We start from the raw sequence: 23,742 nt of genomic DNA, 5'->3' as shown, positions 1-23,742 counted from the left end.
TTATTACGTTTTCAAATTTATACTGACTTTTTGATCACCCGGTATATGTATTGCAAGCCAGCTCAACTGCTCTTTTGTCGGGACAGGGCTATTTACAGAAAAAGTACGTTACTACAATCCCTCTGTGGATAGTATAAGCTATGAAAGTATCAAAACCTGACTAAGTTTACTGTGTTTGGTGGATTTGCATAACTGAAGGACTGTTTGAATTCACAGTGCTGAAATTATGTATTAACGGAGAGCTCTTAAATGTCAAGTTACTCCAAGAACTTCATCTTCATATGATGTCTTCATATAATGATTAGAAAACGACATGTAAAAAGCAAAGGCGAGTGGTTTTCTAGAATTCGTGCTGGACATTGACAAGCGTTGCGCTGACCAGCTTGCGCCAGTTTGTAGGAGTTACATAGCGTGGGAACCTCAGCGTATCTATCCACTGCGTTGAGAGAGAGGACGACATTCCCTCGGAATTACTGAGATCCTTGACAGAGCCAGTCACTACAAAATTGTTCCACCCGGTGTGCGAGATATAAGATACAGGTGAAATAATGTCATACTTCACGAAGAATGAGTAATTCGAATAATAAAGAATACTGGCATGAATGCTGTGACAATTACAGATCAGTCAGTTTAATAAGTCATTATTGCTACATACTAACACGAAGTATTTACAACATAATGGGAATAGTTTGGCTTGCGAAAAAATACAGAATCACGCGATGCCACTCGCAACCAACGATTTATCTTTGAAGAAGCACTGAAGAAATCCAATCTTAGGTTAATAGCTTTTATAGATTTCGATAAAGCTTTTGAGGACGTTAAGTGGACTACACTTTTTGGAATTCTGAGGGAAGCAGGGATAAAATACTGGGAATGAAAAGTTAGAGAAGGCGCCAAAGAAACTGGTATAGGCATGCGATTCAAATACAGATATACGTAAACAGGCAGAATACGGCGCTGCGGTCGGCAACGTTTATATAAGACAACAAGTGCCTGGCGCAGTTGTTAGATCAGTTACCGCTGCTATAATGGCAGGTTATCAAGATTAAAGCGAGTTTGAATGTGGTGTTAAAGTCGACGCACAGGCCACGGCACACAGTATCTCCAAGGTAGCGATGAAGTGAGGATTTTCCCGTACGATCGTCTCACGAGTGTACCGTAAACATCAGGAATCCGGTAAAACATCAAATCTCCGACATTGCTGCGGCCGCAAAAAAATCATGCAAGAATGGGTCCAACGTCAACTGAAGAGAATCGTTGAACGAAACAAGTGTAACACTTCCGCAAACTGCTGCACATTTCAATGCTGGGTCGTCAAGTGTCAACGTGCGAACCATTCAACGAAACATCATCGATATGGGCCTTCGGAGCCGAAGGCCCACTCGTGCACTCTTGATGACTGCACGACACAAAGCGTAACGCTTCACCCATCAGCACCAACATTGGACTGTTGTTGACTGGAAACATGTTGCCTGGTCGGACGAGTTTCTTTTCAAACTGTATCTAGCGGATGGATGTGTACGGCTATGGAGACAACCTCATCAGTCTATGGACCCTGCATGCCAGCAGAGCACTTTTCAAGCCGGCGGAGGCTCTGTATGGTGTGGGGCGTGTGCAGTTGGAGTGATATGGATCCTCTGATACGTTTAGATACGACTCTGACATGTGACACGTAGGTAAGCATTCTGTCTAATCACCTGCATCCATTCATGTCCATTGTGCTTTCCGATGGACTTGGGTAATGCCAGCAGTACATGTGACACCTCATGCGTCCAGAATTGCTACAGAGTGGCTCCAGGAACAGTCTTCTGACATTTCTGCTGGCCACCAAACTCCCCAGACATGATCATTATCGAACATGCCTTGCAACGTGCTGTCTAGACGAGATTTCCGCCCCCTCGTGCTCTTAAGGAGTCATGGACAGCCCTGCAGGGTTCATGGTGTCAATTCCCTCCAGCACTACTTGAGACATTATTCGAGTCCATGCCACGTCGTATTGGGTACTTACGAGTCCTCGCGAGGCCCCTACACGATATTAGGGATGTGTACTAGTTTCTTTGGCTCTTCAGTTTATTTACAGCTTGTACAGAAGCCAGATTACAGTAATAAAAGTTGAAAGGCATGGAAGAAAAGCAGTAGTTGGGAAGGCAGTGGGACATAATTGTAACTTATCACATGTGTTATTTAATCATTACATTGAGCAACGTGTGAATAAACACAATGAGAAATTAAGAAAGACAATTGAGGTTCAAGGAGAAAAAAAAAAGTTTGACAACATTATGGAATGTTCCATCGGTAGTTGAAGGAGTATGTATATATGTATCCTCTTATCTTTAGAAGCTAAAATATTCACTACGTCATTATATAATATTTCTTGTTTGGTACCTGTGCCTAAAGCTAGCATTGCTAATTGTAATTTTCGTATATGTGCACATTCTTCAAAAAGTCACATGTCTTCCGAAATAAATTTGTACAGCTAGAATGTCTATTTTTGTGTGGCCTGTAGTAAGTTGTTCGAAGTTGGCTTTTACTATTTGGGCAGCAAACTCCATATACTGTAATAATATCCGTCCCCGGTAGCTCAGTGGTCAGCGCAACAGAAAGTCAGTCCTAAGGGCCCAGGTTCGATTCCCGGGTGGGTTGGAGATTTTCTACGCTCGGGGACTGGGTGTTTTGTTGTCCTAATCATCATCATAATTTCATCCCCATCGACGCGCAAGTCGCCGAAGTGGCGTCAAATCGAAAGACTTGCACCAGGCGAACGGTCTACCCGACGGGAGGCCGTGGTCACACGACTAATATTATAAAACCGGAAGTAGCTGTCTGCTACGCTTTCATGACTAAACCGGAGAACGGATGTTGATAAAACTTAGGACGAACATAGCTTGAACGCTGACGAAGAACATAGACTACTTTAGAAATTTGTACTTTTGTGAGTGTTATTAGCATTTTTAAACATGGTATACCTGAGTGACATGCAGACGACACTGGCACCATGTTCGGCGACTCTTACTGTCTGAAGATTACTCCATGACAATGCAAAGCCATTGTAATTGTGCGCGTGGTTTACGATGCTGAGTTCCTGCGCTATCTGGCATAGCTGGAGAATTTTAGTGGAGATATAACAATAAAGTCGGAGGATAATCCCGAGTACCATATTTAAAAGAACTATTATAAGCCTCACAAACTTAAGTGTGATTTAGCGCGTAGTAGTAAGAGCTCAAGCTGAGAAAGTCACTGGAATCTAGCAACTCTCAGAGCAATCCCATGTCTGCCGGAGGTCGGATGCAGAACGCCAGGTGGCATAAGAGCTACAGAGACAGTAGAACAGTCACAACGTGCCCGTCGCATTTTAGACGCCGGGCGTCACGCGACTGTCAGTTTACAAGACGCTTCAAGACTCCCAACAACGGCGTCATTTAGAGGCTGTACGACAAACAGAGAGTCCTACGTTTACACGTGGAACGCGGGAGGCTTATGGTGAGGCTGCGTTTGATTACCATATATTAAGTGACTATGTTTATCATACGTTAGTCATCATACGGGGGACGGATCCAAAATGTAGGCACCATAACGCTTTAAAACGGAAGGGAGAGACGAGTGGTACGTGTTGCTCTGGTGGCAAAATCTCACCTCCAGTGCCAGGTGAGCCAGAGAAACCCCTTAAAACTCTACTTCTGCACGAATGTAGTGAATCGAGGCATTTTTAAATATAAAGCATACTTTCAGATTCGACTTACAGTAAAATAATAGGAACACTTCATTATGTACCTACGTACCGACACTGAGAACATTTTTTATGCATACATGTCTACACCACTATATAGATAGACAACACGTAAAATTGTTAGCTTACTTATCCACCATGAGTCATCATAACAAAACTTCTGGTATGCGATAGAAGCAGTGGGTAACCGCTAGTTTCTGATAATCGTCAAATTAGAGAGGATATAAAACGGACACTATCAATAACGAGGGAAACCTTTCTTAAAAAGAGTGATATAAGAACATCGAATATAAATACAGATGTTAGGAACTCTTTCCTGAAGGTATTTGTGTAGATTGTAGGCTCGTACGGAATTGTAAAGTGAACAATAAGCAGGGAGGAGGGGATCAAGGGGGGATAAAATTGTGGAAGGTGACCAAGGTTTGCATATAGTATGTAGATCCAGGAAGTGTGACTTGCACAGTTTAGGCTAGCTTGGAGCGATGCATCAAAGCAGTCTTTGGACCGAAGACAGACAACAATATGAACAACGTATGATGAACTTCTCGACAATATTTGAGAAATGTTGGACTGGGGTTTCGTGCTAGACATTCAAGATCCTTTCGTACAGGTGAAATCTTATGCACTAAAATCAATGTTTTCTAACTGACTGTCATTATTGTTCTAGGAGGAAGATACAAGAGAGAACTACGAACAGAAACATCCACCAAGTCTTACGTGTGCTTGGGCAAAAAATCTCATCTCAAGAACTGCAACACTTGTAGACCGCCAGGCTGCCAGCCAAATGTAGACAAACCAAGTGAGTATTTTCGTTAGACATAGTACACCTAGAAATGTAAATACAACAAATGATTTCAAGCTTCAAAAAGACACCAGCACAGCTAACAGTCTACAGCACATTGTGCAGCATACTTGGCCATACTTACTAAGCATCTCTGAGTTTTGCTCGCTTTCTTCCATTTCTAAGGCCCAGGCACCAGACACACTGCGTCAAGCCGGCCGCTGTGGCCGAGCGGTTCTAGGCGCTTCAGTCCGGAACCGCGCGACTGCTGCGGTCGCAGGTTCGAAACCTGCCTCGGTCATGGATGTGTCTGATGTCCTTAGGTTAGTTAGGTTTAAGTAGTTTTAAGTTCTAGGGGACTAATGACCTCAGATGTTAAGTCCCATAGTGCTCAGAGCCATTTGAACCATTTGAACCACATTGCGCCGAATGTGGTGAGCAGTCAAGCTGTTTTCTCGGGCACATCTCATGGTTGCCTGTGCTTCAGTTCCTTATATAAATCCTGCACTAATTCACTCTAACAAGAAACACTCATAATCGCAGTGTGTCGTCCTAAGAGTTATCCCTTTTCTCTCTGATCTAAAGCTGTTCATTTTAGAAAATAAACAATTTTTTCCAGCCTTCAGTTGCAAGGTAATTCTTACTCGTTTACCTAGGTTTCGATTCCAGTAATGGAATCTTCTTCAGAACAAAAAATTAAATTATTTTGAGAGCCAAACACTGGCCATGTCACAGATTAAAAATTAAAACAGTAAGGACGCATTATCATAAGATTATGTCTGTCAAGATTAAAACCATTAAGGCGAACGTAGACGGAGCTACGCCGGCCAGAAATAAGGACCACATGTGAGCGGCACGGAGTTACTGCAGTGACTGTTATTACCAAAGTAATTTCGGCGAGGAGTGGCCGAGCGGTTTGGGGCGTCATGTCACGGACTGCGCGGCCCCTCCCTTGGGCATGGATGTGTATGTGTTTTTCTCAGCAGAGGTTAGTTAAAGTTAATTTAAGTAGTGTGTAAGTCTAGGGGCGGATGACCAAAGCAATTTGGTCCCTTAGGAATTCACACACATTTCTGAACCAAAGTAATTGAAGTAGAGGCAACAACAAATCGGATACCATGACACACAACCATGTTACTTAAATGGCAGGCACCCTACAGTGTAGGGTATAGAATATAAAATTTCATGTGACCAAGCAACCTCGTGGGATTCAACAAACTACCCCCAGAAGCGGACGCAAGCTCACTCAGCTCTTTGCAATACAGGCTCGCCATGGACCCCCCCAAACGAGAGCAGCAACGCTCACGAATAGGCACGAAAAATCCCAGAACTAGTGGGTATCTACAACAGACTGACATCTGCCTTAAGTAACTAGAAACACAATAATTCATTACAGCACATCATCCGTAGAATTAATCAACCTATTAATGAACATCAGCTAAGCACTACAAATCTATTATATTATGTGCATAAGGCCAATTATACATTGAGCCGTGAGCGAACTAGACACACGTCCAGCCGGAAAGCGCTGGCAAAGGGGGCGGAAAATACACAACAGCACAAGCAGGACACAACCCAGGACCCCACAACCACTACCAAGACAAACAGCAGAAGTCCCGGTAAAACGAAATCAAATGCAAGTAACACCCCCCCCCCCCCACCACCACCCACCACCCCCACCCCCCATCCCGACACAAAACACAAGGTGACTTACAGCAAATAGCCACATTTAAATTTCTGATTAAATCAGAATTAATTACAATATCCACATACTGTCACTGAAGGAATCCTTGTACTTTCATTAATAAAATCAGTTTCAACCTGTTTGAACACAGAATAACAACTGGCCTCTCTGTAAATCGTAAGAATTTATGAAACTACTCACTTAGAATTAGACACGTGTCTCTCAGATAGAAACGCAACAGGAATGTTACTGCAATTCACGGCAAAATATATCCAGGGAAAATTTTATCCATGTATATCTATAGCACTTGTCCAGCTAAATTACGTTTGCGATATAAATACTTTAACCATGCAGCACTTAGGCAAGGACCAACCAAACTGTTTTTCAATGACGTTTAAACATTGACAGTAGCAACCTACAAACAGAATGTAACAGCACTCCAGGCCCTAGTAATTGTTAATCATCACATCACACACAGCTCTCACTAGAACATTGCGTGCTAAGTAAGTTGAAATTAAACACATTCGAGAACAGACTCAGCTGGAGTAGCAACGGCCGACCAAGAAAATGAAGTAAACAGCACAGAACCCATTAGCCGATTCCGGCCACAACTTACAGCACAAGCAAGGCCCTTACCCTCTTGTTTGTTCGATGGAGCCAACCGCCGCAGATCCCGGTGACAGGAGACGCATAGCAAGCGAAATACACCAACGGCTTGACCCATTCCGGCGGCGGGAACGTCGCTGATCGAGCCACACGGCTCACTCAAATACATTCTACATACCAAGGTGAATAGCCGGTTTGCTGCCACTTCTCCCAACGACTAGAAATTGTGAAGGAATGTTATATACCCCTTCTACCTTATTAGATCTTAAGTCTTCCAAGGCTTTCTTAAATTCTGATGCTAATACTGGATCCCCTATGTTTTCTTAATCCACTTCTGTTACTTCTTCTATCACATCCGACAAATCTTACTGTTGAACCTTGATGTTACCACCGTTGCTTTTTGTGTCATCGAAGGTTGTTTTGACTTTCCTGTATGCTGAGTAAGTCCTTAGGACAATCGTTTCTTTTTGGATTTCCTGACTTTTTTATGCAGCCATTTCGTCTTAGCTTCCCTGCACTTCCTATTTATTTTCATCCTCAGCGACTTGTATTTCTGTATTCATTAATTTCCCTGAACATGTTTGTACTTCCTTCTTTCAGCGATCAAATGAAGTATTTCGTCTGTTAGCCATGGTTTCTTCGCAGTTAACTTCTTTGTGCCTATATTATTCTTTCCAACTTCTGTGATCGTCCTTCTTAGAGCTGTCGATTCCTCTTCAACTGTACTGGCTACTGAGCTATTCCTTACTGCTGTATCTGTAGGCTTAGAGAACTACAAGCGTGTCTCGTCATCCCTTAGTACTTCTAAATCCCACTTTTTTGCGTATTGATTCTTCCTGTCTAAACTCTTGAACTGCAGCCTACTCTTTATCACTACTACATTATGATCTGAGTCTATATCTCCACCTGGGTACGCGATACAAAGTAGTTTCTGATTTCGGAATCTCTCTCTGACCATGATGTAATGCAACTGAAATCTTCCGTGTCACCCGGACTTTTCCAAGTATACTTCAATGTCTTGTCATTCTTGAACAGGGTATTCGCTATTACTAGCTGAAATTTATTACGGAACTCAGTATTCCTCCTCTCTCATTCCTTGTGCTAACCTCATATTCTCCTGTAACCTTTTCTTCTGCTTCTTTCCCTACAACTGCATTGCAGTCCCCTATGATTATTAGATTTCCATATCCCTTTAGATGCTGTAATACCCTTTCACTATCCCCATGTATTTTCACTATCTCTTCATCTTCAGCTCACGACGTCGGCATGTATACCTAAACTATTGTTGTTGCGGTTGGTTTGCTGTCGATTCTGATAAGAACAACCCTGTCACTGAAGTTTTCACAGGAACCACTCTCTGCTCTACCTTCCTATTCATAACGAATCCTACTCCCGTTGAACCATTTTCAGCTGCTCTTGATATTAGCCTATACTCATCTCACAAGAAACCCTTGTCTTTTTTCCATTTAACTTCTCTGACCCCACTGCATCTAGATGAGCCTTTGTATTTATCTTTTCGTTGATTATTCAATCGTCTTCTCATGGTCACCTCCCACCTGGCAGTCCCCTCCAGGAGATCCGAATGGGGGTCTATTCCGGAATCTTTTGCCAATGGAGAGATCATCATGACACTTTTCCAATTACAGGCCACATGTCCTTTGCCAATGGAGAGATCATCATGACACTTTTTCAGTTACAGGCCACGAGTTCTGTGGATACGCGTTATGTGTGTTTAATGGAGTGGCTTCCATTTCCTTCCGCACATTCATGCCGTTGATCATTGCTGATATTTCCACCTTTAGGGTCAGTTTCACACCCCAAGCACAGGAGAGTGTCCTGAACTTCTGTCCGCTCCTCCACTCTCATTTCACACAGCCGTTGGCAGAACGTGGAAGGTTTCGAACTCGGGACCGAGGACGTTTTGTTTACTAATCAAAGACGCTACCTGTAGTCGACAGGTGCATCTTGGTGTAAGTGACAAATGATCTTTATTTCTTAGAACATAGTTAGGTGATAGAACACGTTTATAGAAGGCCAAGACCAAGTACACAAACAATGAATCATTACCACAACGTTAAAAGTTATTCAATGGTTCCTCTAACACAACGACTGTGTAAAGACTTCGCAAATGTACTCCTTTGGTGAGGAAACTAAGGAGATTGTTATGAATAAGAGAAAAGAGGTGACTTTCTCTCACATAACACGAGGAACATGCTTATCTACTAGTTACCGTAGACAATTAGAAACGTTGGTGACAGAGGAAAAAGTACAGACCTAATGTGGAACTGAAAATCCATGGTACTTTCGTTAAATTCAAAGCGATTGTGGGGTACAAGAACGACGCCAAAGAGCTCTGTGGCTCAACTGAGTCAGACAAGCGTAGCCAAACATGGAAGAATCACAGTCCTAACACGACCCAACATGTCACTACCAAGAGCGGCAGAAGCGCTCTAGCGATCACGTCCGTGTACTCACCTCCGTCCAGCAGACTCCAGCGAGTGCTCACCGTTTACGGCCCTGGAAGCACTCGTCAAAGTGAGGCCATTCCCGCTGTTGCTTAGAGTGGGGGAAGGCCAATCTACGTTAAATTTGTAAATGACCAATCAAAATCCCTCCCTTCCGTCGTAATTTTACCACTCTTGGCTGATACTATTCCCTACTTTATCGTCTCCATCCCTGAACTATTGCGAGAGCAGCTCTCGCATCGAAAAGTAAGGTGGAGGGGGGGGGGGGGGCAGAGGGGGGAGGGAATGTCGTTAGATTTTAAAAATGTCCAATTATCTGTCCCTTTGTATGAGACTCTGCGTTCCTCTGTCTCGCTCGCCGCTTCATCGTCCTTGTTGCCTCCGAAATGGAGCTCCGTCTCAGATAGCAGGCGATGAGGTCCGCTAGATTTGGAGAACTTTGGCTATGGTCCATTTACGACTATGCGTTTTGCTGCCTCATTCTCACCCTGAACTTCTCTCTCATTTCGAAACTGGCGTTCTGTAACAAGTGATGCCGTGAAACATGTAATAAAGTTTAAACAAGCCAATGATACTCTCGTTTAAAGTTCGGCGTTTTGCCATCTTCCTCAACCAATGCACCTTTCGGTCACGTCCTACGTAACACTCTCTTTTGAGGTGTGGGGACAAGTTTTCGTTAATGTTTGAAGAACCAAGAGCAAGGACCTATATGTAGTGCAACTCCGGTCAATGTGCACAAAGGGTGAGAAGTCATCCGAAAACAATCTAAAATTGTCGTATCGAACGGACTGAAAATGTTTTGCTCATCTGGTCAACTGTGAAGAAGCCAATATTGATATAAATTTTATTCTAGTTCATTAAATGACAACAAAACTTTCTGGTATTTCTGAAACGAATCCATTCCGTATTAACAGTGCTGTAATATTGTCAGAATCTTTAGAAGTGACCATGTGGTCTCATTCTTCAAGAGATCGTTATAAATGAAAACGGAACTAACGGAATGCACCGATTTTGACAAAATGTTATTGCGTAAGACTGTACTTCGATACTATGACAGAGGAGAGTATTGGGCAGGTAGAAAAATACAAGGCGATATCCGTGAAAAAATTAATTATGCTGGCTCAGAGACATCCATTCTTTGTCTTCTCCGCTCACTTGTTCTTCGATCCAAAATGTATAATATTGGACAAAATATTTTTAATATAATTCAAAGGCACTACTGTAACAAGTACAAAAGTACTGTGAAAAATGCACTTACTGCCGGCTGAGGGCAAAACCACAAGCAAAAATATATTTTGCTCGACTTCAACGGGTATATTGACCTGAAAATACCTACAGTTGCTACAGTATATCGGCGATTTGGGTGATGGTTGCACTGCTGAGGGGTCAGTAAGAGCTGCAAATAAAAGATTTTCGAGTAGTAGGTATTCTCTGGCATATTAGGGCGAGCCGTCAGATCTAAGATCCGGCATACGGATATTCGGGCGAAGTCGTAAATAAAATGCGTCCATAACTGACATGATACTATAATGATGTCTCATATGTTATCAAAATTAATTTCATAAGTTTTCTTAACAAATTTCTCGGTGGAAGTTTCTGTGAGGTCCAACAGTATTGGGAATGCAGGAGAAGGGCATAAGTTGTCTCAAATCAGAAAAATTCCCAAATATTAGCAATAAAATGATATTGATTAAATATGAAGAAATACTCAATTTAAATTATGCTTCTTCTTGTGAAATGTCGAGCACAAACAGACGTTTGAAATTATTACAAGTTCTCAAAGATACTGAAGTTCTGTCACTGTGCCTCTGAGTCATTTCTACATAGCGTCCAGAGCTGGCCTATGATGCCTACGTAGTCTAAGTCTCAGAGTTGATGGATGAACACTGCAGCTTGTAGACTCAATGGTAACTAGGTACTGTACAAACAGAACGGAAATTCATCAGCGACGACTTTTTTCATTACACAGCTGGAACAGATCCACACCTAAAATGTGTACACTTGCAGCTATAAATTTTATATATTGTTTTCAGTCCAAATAGGACAATGGTTCTGTATTTTTTCATAGGTTGAAGTAAAAGAAAGCATTATTCTTCAAAATTAATTGTAATGCCAGTTTTTATTTACTTTTTTCTGTAGCAGTTGGCAAGAAAAATGCTGTAGGACTGTGAAATGACATTAGGTGCCGATTTTCTTGACAGCCGCTATAGTATAGACTACCCATCAGGTATTACTATCATATGCATCCGGCATATGCGGGAGCAAGTCAGCCACCCTTGGCCACATGCACCAGTATAGTCCATTACCAGCCACCTGACTGCTCATATACTGGCTGTTTGCCCACCCTACCCCCTAGCTAAAGTGCCCAGTATTCATCTGCCCCACATAAGTGAACTCGAGCTGGAACAGCCTGGTACAAACGTTTCTACCTATGTGTGTAATTTCGTTATCTGTATGACTGCATTTCTGCACTATCACATATAGTGGGTGTATTAGGTTGGTGAATAGGTCATAGTTCTTTTGATTTGCATGTTGGTCTTCTGGTTGGCATGGGTTATTTATCACTTGCCATAGTTTATTGGTAATGCACTGTTTAAGATTACATATTGCCATTTCGTCATGTGAAGTGAGTGAAGCTGTGGGCACTAGAAAATGAAGTGGAGAAAGTGGAACATTTCATGCATGTTCTTCTGTCTGAGTTTAGTATAGGGGTGACAATAGCGGAAACAACCAGAAACATTTGCTCCACATACGAGGATAATACCACGCGACAGGGTATGGAAAGAAAACGATTTTCTCGTTTTAAGGAGGATCGTTGGCGCTCCATATTCAGGAAGAACTTCGGACTTTGATGAATATCATTGACAAGCGTTAATGCACAACGATTCCCATCACTGTACTCAAGAACTGACAAATGTGATGAACTATGATCATACCACCGACGTTTGCACACAATGGGGAAAGTTCAAAAAAGCGGATGTGTGCATACCAACCCTAAGCCGAAATCACAAAAACTTATGGTTGCTCGTCATCAACTGGCTCTTGAGCAATACCGACCATCCCTATCCTGTATCATAACTGGTGACCTGAAATTGTGTCTTTATGCCAACATAAGGAAAAGAAAGGAATGGTTGAGCCAAAACTAAGAAACAGCTATGCATACAAGGAACAGTGTGCATGCTTGAAAGGTAAAGTTACGCACCTCGCTCAACAGCGATGGTCAGGTGTACTACAAATTAATTTCCTGGAGTTTAACCAATAGAGTTGACATTTATTGTTAATAACTGAGACATCTCACAGTTACAATCCAAGAACAACAACCAGGAAGACAGTGCGAATTGATGCTAGTCCACAATAAAGTGTGCCCGCATACTGACAGACTGACCAAAAACAGTAAATGGCAGTTTGGTTTGGTGGTCATTCAGCATCCACATTATTCACCTCTATCGAACGACCTTCAGATGGTTCAAATGGCTCTGAGCACTATGGGGCTTAACATCTGGGTCATCAGTCCCCTAGAACTTAGAACTACTTAAACCTAACTAACCTAAGGACATCACACACATCCATGCCCGAGGCAGGATTCGAACCTGCGACAGTAGCAGTCGTGCGGTTCCGGAATGAGCGCCTAGAACCGCTTGGCCACCGCGGCCGGCTACCGACCTTAAAAGAAAAAGACAAAAATGGGTAACAAACATGGCTCGATGATTTCAAAACCAAGTGATATCTAAAGTCACCGAGCGAGGTGGCGCAGTGGTTACACACTGGACTCGCCTTCGGAAGGACGACGGTTCAATCCCGTCTCCGGCCATCCTGATTTAGGTTTTCCGTGAATTCCCTAAATTGCTTCAGGCAAATGCCGGGATGGTTCCTTTGAAAGGGCACGGCCGATTTCCTTCCCCATCCTTCCCTCGCCCGAGCTTGCGCTCTATCTCTAATGACCTCGTTGTCGACGGGACGTTAAACACTAATCTCCTCCTCCTCCTCTAAAGTCACGAAATCGAAAAGTTACGCCAGCATTGGCAGACTGTCGTAAATAGTGAAGGAGACTATGTTATAGATGAATAATGTCTCTGTTATGTGTATCTGTCGCCTTTAGTAAACTTATGGACAAGCGCTAAAAACTTATGCACCAAACCAAAAGATAGCAACTGCTTTGTTGCATGTAAAATCCATACTGGACCGAATGACAGCTCACATTCCTCTTGGTGTCCTCAGCGTATAAGGCTGCTTGTGTGAAGGAAAAGGACGACTTCCCTGTCTATAGTACTTGAAGAAGGGTCACTAATTGTTGTATTCATTTCAGAACCTGTCACTACAAATGTACGAACGCCGCCAGTCTGCCTACCGGAGAAGTCGTACCTGAAGAACTGCAACACCTGCCGCTGCCCCGATGGCTCGGGCTACCCCTGTAAGTCGGGCAATTGCCAGCGGGGCGTGATGTTGAAGCCGGCCGGTCTGCGGCCCGGTCTGAGGCGCAGCGCCCAGCAGCGCCAGCCACAGCCAGAACCGGAGGAGGTCGACTACTCACAGACGCTCGGTAAGGGCCGCGCGCAGCTCCAGAGCGCCGCGAGCTGGCAGCCGGCAGCGCAGTGGGAACCAGAGTAGCGTGTGGTGCTCGCATGCAATTCTCTCTCATATGCACCTTCCAGTAGCTAGCCATTTCATGAGCTCCTTCAGCATAGGTACATCTGCCAGTTAAATTAGTTGCAAATGATCGAACACCTTCATAATGGGAATAATGTGTCCACGGCAATCACTCTGGAAGAAAGACGACCTTTACTACTCACTATTCAGAAGGATGTAGGTTGCAGTAAGTACTGGGAGATGAAGAAGTTTGTACAGGATAAAGTAGCATGGAGAGCTGCATCAAACCAGTCTCAGGACTGAAGACCACAACAACACAACCTAAGTTATCAGTGGCATTTGAAGCAGTTCAGATTGCAGCCGCTAAGCCCTTTCACATTTGCCCAGTGACAGAAACTATCTGCCAAGCAGCAAATTTTTGAACATAACCTAAAATCATTTTTCTTGAATGAGATTTTCACCCTGCAGCGGAGTGTGCGCTGATTGAAACTTGCTGGCAGATTGAAACTGTGTTCCGGACCAAGACTCGAACTCGGGACCTTTGCCTTTCGCGGGCAAGTGCTCTACCAACTGAGCTACCCCAGCACGACTCACGCCCCGTCCTCACAGCTCTACTTCAGCCAGTACCTCGTCTCCTACCTTCCAAACTTTACAGAAGCTCTCCTGCGAAGCTTGCAGAACTAGCACTCTAGAAAGAAAGGATATTGCGGAGACATGGCTTAGCCACAGCCTGGGGGATGTTTCCAGAATGAGATTTTCACTCTGCAGCGGAGCGTGCTTTGATATGTAACTTCCAGGAATATTGAAACTGTGTTCCGGACCGAGACTCGAACTCGGGACCTTTACCTTTCGCGGCAAGTGCTCTACCAACTGAGCTACCCAAGCAAGACTCACGCCCCTTCCTCACAGCTTTACTTCTACCAGTACCTCGTCTCCTACCTTTCAAACTTTACAGAAGCTCTCCTGCGAACCTTGCAGAACTAGCACTCCTTAACGAAAGGATATTGCGGAGACATGGCTTAGCCACAGCCTGGGGGATGTTTCCAGAACGTGATTGCTTGGATAGCTCAGTTGGTAGAGCACTTGCCCGCGAAAAGCAAAAGTCCCGAGTTCGAGTCTTGGTCCGCCAAACAGTTTTAATTTGCCAGAAAATTTCATATCAGCGCACACTCCGCTGCAGAGTGAAAATCTCATTCTGGAAACGCTAGGGTGTGGCTAAGCTATGTCTCCGCAATATCCTTTCTTTCAGGAGTGCTAGTTCTGCAAGCTTCGCAGGAGAGCTTCTGTAAAGTTTGGAAGGTAGGAGACGAGGTACTGGCAGAAGTACAGCTGAGAGGACGGGGCGTGAGTCGTGCTTGGGTAGCTCAGTTGGTAGAGCACTTGCCCGCAAAAGGCGAAGTCCCGAGTTCGAGTCTCGGTCCGGCACACAGTTTTAATCTTCCAGGAAGTTTCATCATTCTTCTTGTTTAACTATTTTATCCTATCGACGAAATTTTTAGTTAAATAGTGGCTAAAAGTCTAGTTAAGAAATTGCTTTTGTCATAAAATACCAATACCGATTAAAGAGTCAGTGGGTACTAAAAAGAAAACTCCCCATCGCACCCCACCCCCTCATAGTTAGTGATAAGATGGCGCAGTGGACAGCCCGTAAAAAACTGGGCACAGATGAAGCATGAAAACAGGAAGAAGGTTTACTGTACTGTGAGTAAAAACAAAGTAGAAACAGTGAACGGTGCAGCAATATACGGAACACAGGCGCCGAAATGGCGTCGTGTATATGTGGTCATGGCTTTGGACTGCCAAGAGGGAGGAGCTGTGTTCAAAGCTCTCTCGTAGCGCTCTTTTTCTTTATTTTTTTTCGCGACACTATGAACTCTCCGCCCGGTCACGGAAATGCAAATTCTCTTTCCGTAGTCTTGATAATTGCCATACCATACATAGTTTATACACGGTGTTGCGAAAAGGTACTGCCAAACTTTCAGGAAACATTCCTCACACACAAAGAAAGAAAATTTGTTATGTGGACGTGTGTCCGGAAATGCTTACTTTCCATGTTAGAGCTCATTTCATTACTTCTCTTCAAATCACATTAATCATGGAATGGAAACACACAGCAACAGAACGTACCAGCGTGACTTCAAACACTTTGTTACAGGAAATGTTCAAAATGTCCTCCGTTAGCGAGGATACATGCATCCACCCTCCGTCGCATGGAATCCCTGACGCGCTGATGCAGCCCTGGAGAATGGCCTATTGTATCACAGCCGTCCACAATACGAGCACGAAGAGTCTCTACATTTGGTACAGGGTATGAGTAGACAAGAGCTTTCACATGCCCCCATAAATGATAGTCAAGAGGGTTGAGGTAAGGAGAGCGTGGAGGCCATGGAATTGGTCCGCCTCTACCAATCCATCGGTCACCAAATCTGTTGTTGAGAAGCGTACGAACACTTCGAATGAAATGTGCAGGAGCTCCGTCGTGCATGAACCACATGTTGTGCCGTACATGTACAGGCACATGTTGTAGCAGCACAGGTAGAGTATCCCCTATGAAATCATGATAACGTGCTCCATTGAGCGTGGGTGGAATAACATACTGACGAAACTAAAATGAGCTGTAACATGGAAATTAAGCTGTTCAGATTGCAGCCGCTAAGCCCTTTCACATTTGCCCAGTGACAGAAACTATCTGCCAAGCAGCAAAGCTTTGAACATAACCTAAAATCAGTTTTCTTGAATGAGATTTTCATCCTGCAGCGGAGTGTGCGCTGATATGAAACTTCCTGGCAGATTAAAACTGTGGGCCAGACCGAGACTCGAACTTGGGACCTTTGCCTTTCGCGGGCAATTGCACTAGCAACTGAGCTACCCAAGCACGATTCACGCCTCGTCCTCACAGCTTTACTTCTACCAGTATCTCGTCTCCTACCTTCCAAACTTTACAGAAGCTCCCCTGCGAACCTTGCAGAACAAGCACTCCTTAAAGAAAGGATATTGCGGAGACATGGCTTAGCCACAGCCTGGGGGATGGATGTTTCGAGAATGATATTGCTTGGGTCGCTCAGTTGGTAGAGCACTTGCCCGCGAAAGGCAAAGGTCTCGAGTTCGAGTCTCGGTCCGGCACACAGTTTTAATTTGCCAGGAAGTTTCATATCAGCGCACACTCCGCTGCAGAGTGAAAATCTCATTCTGGAAACATCTCCCAGGCTGTGGCTAAGCCATGTCTCCGCTAGTTCTGCAAGCTTCGCAGGAGAGCTTCTGTAAAGTTTGGAAGGTAGGAGACGAGGTACTGGCAGAAGTACAGCTGAGAGGAGGGGGCGTGAGTCGTGCTTGGGTAGGTCAGTTGGTAGAGCACTTGCCCGCAAAAGGCAAAGGTCCCGACTTCGAGTCTTGGTCCGGCACACAGTTTTAATCTTCCAGGAAGTTTCATCATTCTTCTTGTTTAATTATTTTCGTTCTATCGACGAATTTTTAGTTAAAAGTGGTAAAACGTCTAGTTAAAGAAAATATTTTTGTCACGAAATACCAATACCGATTAAATAGTCAGAGGGTACTTAAAGGAAAACTCCCCATCGCACCCCACCCCCTCATATTTAGTGATAAGATGGCGCAGTGGACAGCCCGTCAAAATCTGGGCACAGATGAAGCATGAAAACAGGAAGAAGGTTTACTGTACTGTAAAAAAAAAAAAAAAGCAAAATAGAAATAGTGAACGGTGCAGCAATATACGGCACACAGTCGCAGAAATGGCGTCGTGGGTATGTGGTCATGGCGTTGGACTGCCAAGAGGGGGAACTGTGTTCTAAACTCTCTCGTACCTATTTTTCTATTTTTTAACGACATAATGAACTGTCCGTCCGGTCACGGGAATGCTTATTCTCTTTCTGTAGTCTTGGTAGTTGCCACACTACACATACCTTATAGAACATGAGTCATGTGGTAAGAATATGTTACCGTCGCAAGTAAATGTGATGAATAGTGAGGGCAGGCGAGATACCAAAAAAATGGTTCAAATGGCTCTGAGCACTATGGGACTTAACATCTGTGGTCGTCAGTCCCCTATAACTTACAACTACTTAAACCTAACTAAGGACATCACACACATCCATGCCCGAGGCAGGATTCGCACCTGCGACCGTAGCAGTCGCGCGGTGGCGGACTGCGCGCCTAGAACCGCTAGACCACCGCGGCCAGCTACGAGATACCACACAGACATATCACAGAAATGAAAACAGCAAACAACACGGATGCGAACTACGTTACAAAAAAGGAATTCAAGAGTCAATACTTCCTAAACGGAACGCAACTTTAGAAACGTTAAAAACAAACGTTTTGACAGAGCACAGAGAAACGGTGTTATTGTGAAACTGTTGCGTTCATTTGCGGCAGCTTATGTGACAATCTATTATGTTTTCATAATTTCCTTGGGAGTGAACACAGTCACATTCATACGAACGCCTTTATTGGGCAAGGAGGCATATCTCAGTCACTTACAAGTCAGACAATTTAGGTGCGTCGATAAGAGATTTGTGTCGTACGACACACGTACTGCCACCAATGCCGTGTGTGACACACCAGACATGTTTTTCGGTGGATGATTCGGTTGACTTGTCGCCTTGCCGTCAAACTGTCATTATAGGTCCCTATCTCATACCTCTCAGTTGCAAACGGACGACACAGGCACAAATTTGAATAAAGCTAACAGCGAAAAAAAGAAAAAAAATTAGCTCGAGGGAGGTTTAAATACGTCTCGCCCGTTTGGCAGTCCAACACCGTAACGACTTTACCCATGAAGCCACTTCCGTTCTCTGTTTCTCTATATTGCACTTCTTCTTCCTTGAGCGTTCACTGTTTTCAACTTGCTTTTTTTCGCAGTCCAGTTCGGCTTCTTTCTGTTTTCATCCTTGACCTGTGTTCACCTTTTGCCGGGATGTCCACTGGACCTTCTTACCACTAAATCTGAGGGGGGGGGGGGGGGGCGATGTGATGGGAAGTTTCCCTTGTTAGTAATCTACGAACTGCAAGATCGTAACCACTAGCTACGCCTTCATTTCCATAAAAATCGTACAGCTTATCTACACAGCATGAAATCAACAATTAACTAACTACTGTAAACATGTAAAACAAATGACTCTTCTTGGGATGGCTCCTTCAGTATTACGCCAAATGAGACATGTTTTGCGCATCACACCTCAAGAAATGTGTACGGAGCGTTCGACAATTCACGTTACAAACTTCTAGGACTTGTAGAGGGGAGTGAGTACATAATAGTTTGAACAGGAATCCATGTCCGTAAGCATACCGTTTCTCTTCTACGAAATTTTCAATTCATATGTGTAACGCCTCCACATCTGCTGACGATTAGAGGAAAGTCACAGAGTTGCTTGTCCTGCTATCCAATAGGGTAGGCAGGATGACGTGCGCTATGTGAGATGGCCACCTAATGTAACTTAACATCTACCTTGCTGCAAGACCCATTCAGTGCCTGTGCGTATCCAGTACAGTAAACATGGTTCGGTACACGTTTTCGGAACATGCAGACGCGTTTATTGCGTACGGCGAGGTTCGATGTAACGGCAAGTCGGCTGTATTACGAACGTTTTTCGTAACGTAGCACGCCCTCGAACAAATTTTTTTCTCAAGTTAAGCAGTGGTTCCGAGGAAAAGGTACCTTCATAGTGAGGACGTAGGAGTATGTTGCTCCATGGCAACGCCGCAGGCTCGAATTTGAGGAAGATGTACTGTATCACGTTGGAGAGAACCCGTCGACGAGTACCGCGCAATTGCGTGTTAACAATTCGTAATCTTCTGGGCCTGCCACGTAAGTTTTGTATAACCGCCTACTCTGCTGAGGGTAGTTGTTTAAACCATATTTATTTCTGACTATTATTAATGTAGTGTCAGAACATAAAGGATCACACAACTGTTACTACGAAGATAACAACGAAACAATATGGTCAGGAAACAAGTAGACAGCGACAGAATCGACGATGTTGCACGGACGTCAGGACTTGAAAACGTGTTTACGATCATACCTGTATTATCCATTATAGTGCGTTTAAAATTAGTTGCGACTTTTGACTGACCAGAGAGGAACGTGACGCCGTTTCCCAGGCAACACCAATGGCAAGCCTGCTTTCTCTGCCACGCCGCCAGCGGTCCGGCTGGTAAAGCGCCCCTGTTGCCAAACCAGGAGTAAACATTACCATGTGGTGCAACGCAGCAGATGCGTCAACGTTCGTCACATGTTGTTGTACAGTCGTGTTTTATGGCACTGATATGTTCTGCAGTCGTCATGTATCATCAATAAGTGTTTTGTGTTTGCGTTGCATATTAACAGCGCGTTACATCTGAATAAGAGATTTGCAATTAAAATGTCGTCCAGGGTCACCTTTCACCAGCTGGGAAGATACCATTGTGCTGAAAAACATTCCCCGTAATTTGACAATAGTAATGGACAGAGCGCCATAGCACACCGTTGCGATGCATAAATTTCCAACAATGCAGTGGAAGAAAAGGGATGTTTTACTCTGGCTACAAAGAAATGTTGCATGAGATAAAGTTGAACCTAGCACGTATAAAGCGAAGTTAATAGAACTTCTAGTGCCCTACTACAACTTCATGCTACCAGGTCGGCAAACTGGCTAAACGTGAAGGGCATATTTTAATCAGGCATCCTCCTTATCATGATCATTTAAGTCCGACAGAGTGCATGTGAATAGGTGAAAAGTAATGTGGCAAAACGCAACGAGAAGTGTACGTTCACTGAGACTGAAATGCTGACAAAAGAAGCCACTGCAAGTGTTACACGACAGGACTGGTCTTGATTTGTCAGCCATACCGAGAAGGCAGTTGAGGAGACATTGACTCATGAACGAGTGTGAAGAGTTTTGACGAATACATAACTTATATTGTTGCCACATTAAAATCTGCTTCTTTTGTCAAAACACAGCAAAGTTCAGAAATATTCATCTCACTAACATTCTAACGTAGTTGAAATTGTGACAGAATCCTGAAATATTGTGTTATTAAACTAACAAGTGAATGCTAGTCAGGTCAATAGTTTATGAAACAGACCGTTCTTAGTATAGAAACAAACTTGATGCTTCTTCACTTATATCGTCACAAAACACATAGCAGTTCTAGTTTCAGCAGCTATCGAGGGCTCTCAGTAACTATGAGGGTCACTCCGAAAGAAATGCACACTATTTTTTTAAAAACCCATCTTTTATTCTACATGTTTGGAAGTTTTACAGTGTGTAGATACGTCCTTTAGAAAGAATATTTTCATTTCTCCACATAATTTCCATCCCTCTCAACTGCCGTACGCCATCTTGGACACAGGGCCCCTATACCCACACAGTAAAATTCTGGACCAATCTGTTGGAGCCACTGTTTGGCAGCGTGCACAAGGGAGTCATCATCTTCACCTTGTTCAACGAAGAGAGTCTTTCAGTTTCGCAAAGAGATAATAGTCACATGGGGCCAGGTGAGGACAGTAAGGCGGGGTTTCAGTGTTGTCCATCAGAGTTTTGTGATCGCTTCCATGGTTTTTTGACTGATATGTGGCCGTGCATTGTTGTGCAACAGCAAAACCCTGCTTTTGACGATGTGGTCTAACGCGACTCAGTCGAGCTTGAAGTTTCTTCAGTGTCATCACATATGCATCAGAATTTTTGATGGTTCCACTTGGCATGATGTCCACAAGCAAGAGTCCTTTGGAATCGAAAAACACCGTAGCCATAACATTTCCAGCAGAAGGTGTGGTTTTGATTTTTTTTTTTCTTGGGTGAATTTGCATGATGCCACTCCATTGACTGCCTCTTCGTCTCTGGTGAAAAATGATGGAGCCGTGATTCATAACCCGTAACAGTTCTTCCAAGAAATTCATCTCCACCATTCTCGTACTGTTCCAGAAGTTCGCTGCATACCGTTTTTCTTGTTTCTTTGTGAGCCACTATCAACATCCTGGGAACCCAAGTGGCACAAAGCTTTTTTAACGCCAACACTTTCAGTATTCTGCAAAAATTTCCTTCCCATATCCCAACGTAGCGTAACAATTTGTTCACTGTGATGCGCCTGACAGCAGTCACCAATTCGTTAACTCTCTGCACATTGTCTCGAGTGTGTGCAGTACGAGGCCTGCCGCTGCGAGGACAACCCTCAATATTGCCGTATCCGCTTTCATCACGTAACCTGTTTTCCCACCGACTAACTATACTGCGATCGACAGCAGCATCTCCATACACCATTTTAAACCTCCTGTGGATGTTTCCCACTGTCTCGTTTTCTCAGCACAGGAATTATATGACAACACGTTGCTTCTGACGAACGTCAAGTGTAGCAGCCACCTTGAAGACATGTAACGGCGCCACTCACGGGAACAGGTTGAACTAAGTTGGAAAACAAGCGGGAAGGATGTATCTACACACTGTAAAAGTTTCACAAATGCAGAATGAAAACTGTATTTTTACAAAAATAGTGTGCATTTCTTTTGGAGTGACCCTCGTACATTATTTCATTGAAAAAAATCTGTAGTCGCTTGAATATCGCGGTAGATAAGGCTGTTCCGCGTATTAATCGTATGGCGAAACACTCTCGTCTTTGCGCGCTATCATTTGCCAAAATCTTGTTTAGATATCTCAAAACACTTATGAGATACGAGGCATTTGTGAATATTTCATTCGTCGTAGTACAGTAGAAGAAGAATGGGTAGCTTTGAGGGATAAAGGAGGGAAGGCAGCAGAGGATAAAGTAGGTAAAAAGACGAGGGCTGCTAGAAATCCTTGGGTAACAGAAGAAATATTGAACTTAATTGATGAAAGGAGAAAACATAAAAATGCAGTAAATGAAGCAGGCAAAAGGAATACAAACGTCTAAAAAATGAGATCGACAGGTAGTTCAAAATGGCTAAGCAGGGATGGCTAGTGGACAAATTTAAGGATGTAGAGGCTTGTCACACCAGGGGTAAGATATATACTGCCTACAGGAAAATTAAGGAGACCTTTAGAAAAAAGAGAACCACTTGTGTGAATATCAAGAGTTCAGATGGAAACCCCAGTTCTAAGCAAAGAAGGGAAAACAGAAAGGTGGAAGAAGTATATAGAGGGTCTATACAAGGGCGATGTACTTGAGGACAAAATTATGGAGATGGAAGAGGCTGTAGATGAAGATGAAATGGGAGATATGATACTGCGTGAAGAGTTTGACAGAGCACTGAAAGACCTGAGTCGAAACGAGGCCACGGGAGTTGACAACATTCCATTAGAACTACTGACAGCCTTGGGAGAGACAGTCCTGACAAAACTCTACCATCTGGTGAGCAAGATATATGAGACAGGCGAAATACCCTCAGGCATTAAGAAGAATATAATAATTCCAATCCCAAAGAAAGCAGGTGTTGACAGATGTGAAAATTATCAAACTATCAGTTTAATAAGTCACGGCTGCGAAATACTAACGCGAATTCTTTTTTCAGACGAATGGAAAAACTGGTAGAAGCCGACCTCTGGGAAGATCAGTTTGGATTCCATAGAAATATTGGAACACGTGAGGCAATACTGACCCTACGACTTATCTTAATCTTAGCTAGATTAAGGAAAGGCAAACCTACGTTTCTAGCATTTGTAGACTTAGAAAAAGCTTTTGACAATGTTGACTGGAATACTCTCTTTCAAATTCTGAAGGTGGCAGGGGTAAAATACAGGGAGCGAAAGGCTATTTTCAACTTGTACAGAAACCAGATGGCAGTTATAAGAGTCGAGGGACATGAAAGGGAAGCAGTGGTTGGGAAGGGAGTGAGACAGGGTTGTAGCCTCTCCCCGATGTTATTCAATCTGTATATTGAGCAAGCAATCAAGGAAACAAGAGAAAAATTCGGAGTAGGTATTAA

The 23,742-nt window shown here is 43.6% G+C and overlaps 1 protein-coding gene across 1 annotated transcript in view; it reads left to right on the top strand.

Annotated features, from left to right (window-relative positions):
- LOC126419392 (uncharacterized) overlaps nt 1–23,742 on the top strand; it is a 249,566-nt gene that overhangs the window by 157,915 nt on the left and 67,909 nt on the right. Inside the window, exons 6-7 of the mRNA XM_050086580.1 lie at nt 4,395–4,526; nt 13,570–13,803. Coding sequence (XP_049942537.1) covers nt 4,395–4,526; nt 13,570–13,803 — 366 coding nt within the window. The remainder of the gene's footprint in view (nt 1–4,394; nt 4,527–13,569; nt 13,804–23,742) is intronic.

The sequence above is a fragment of the Schistocerca serialis genome, chromosome 9 (genome assembly GCF_023864345.2).
Source record: "Schistocerca serialis cubense isolate TAMUIC-IGC-003099 chromosome 9, iqSchSeri2.2, whole genome shotgun sequence".
NCBI lineage: Eukaryota > Metazoa > Arthropoda > Insecta > Orthoptera > Acrididae > Schistocerca > Schistocerca serialis.
This window is presented reverse-complemented; position numbering and strand designations above follow the sequence as displayed.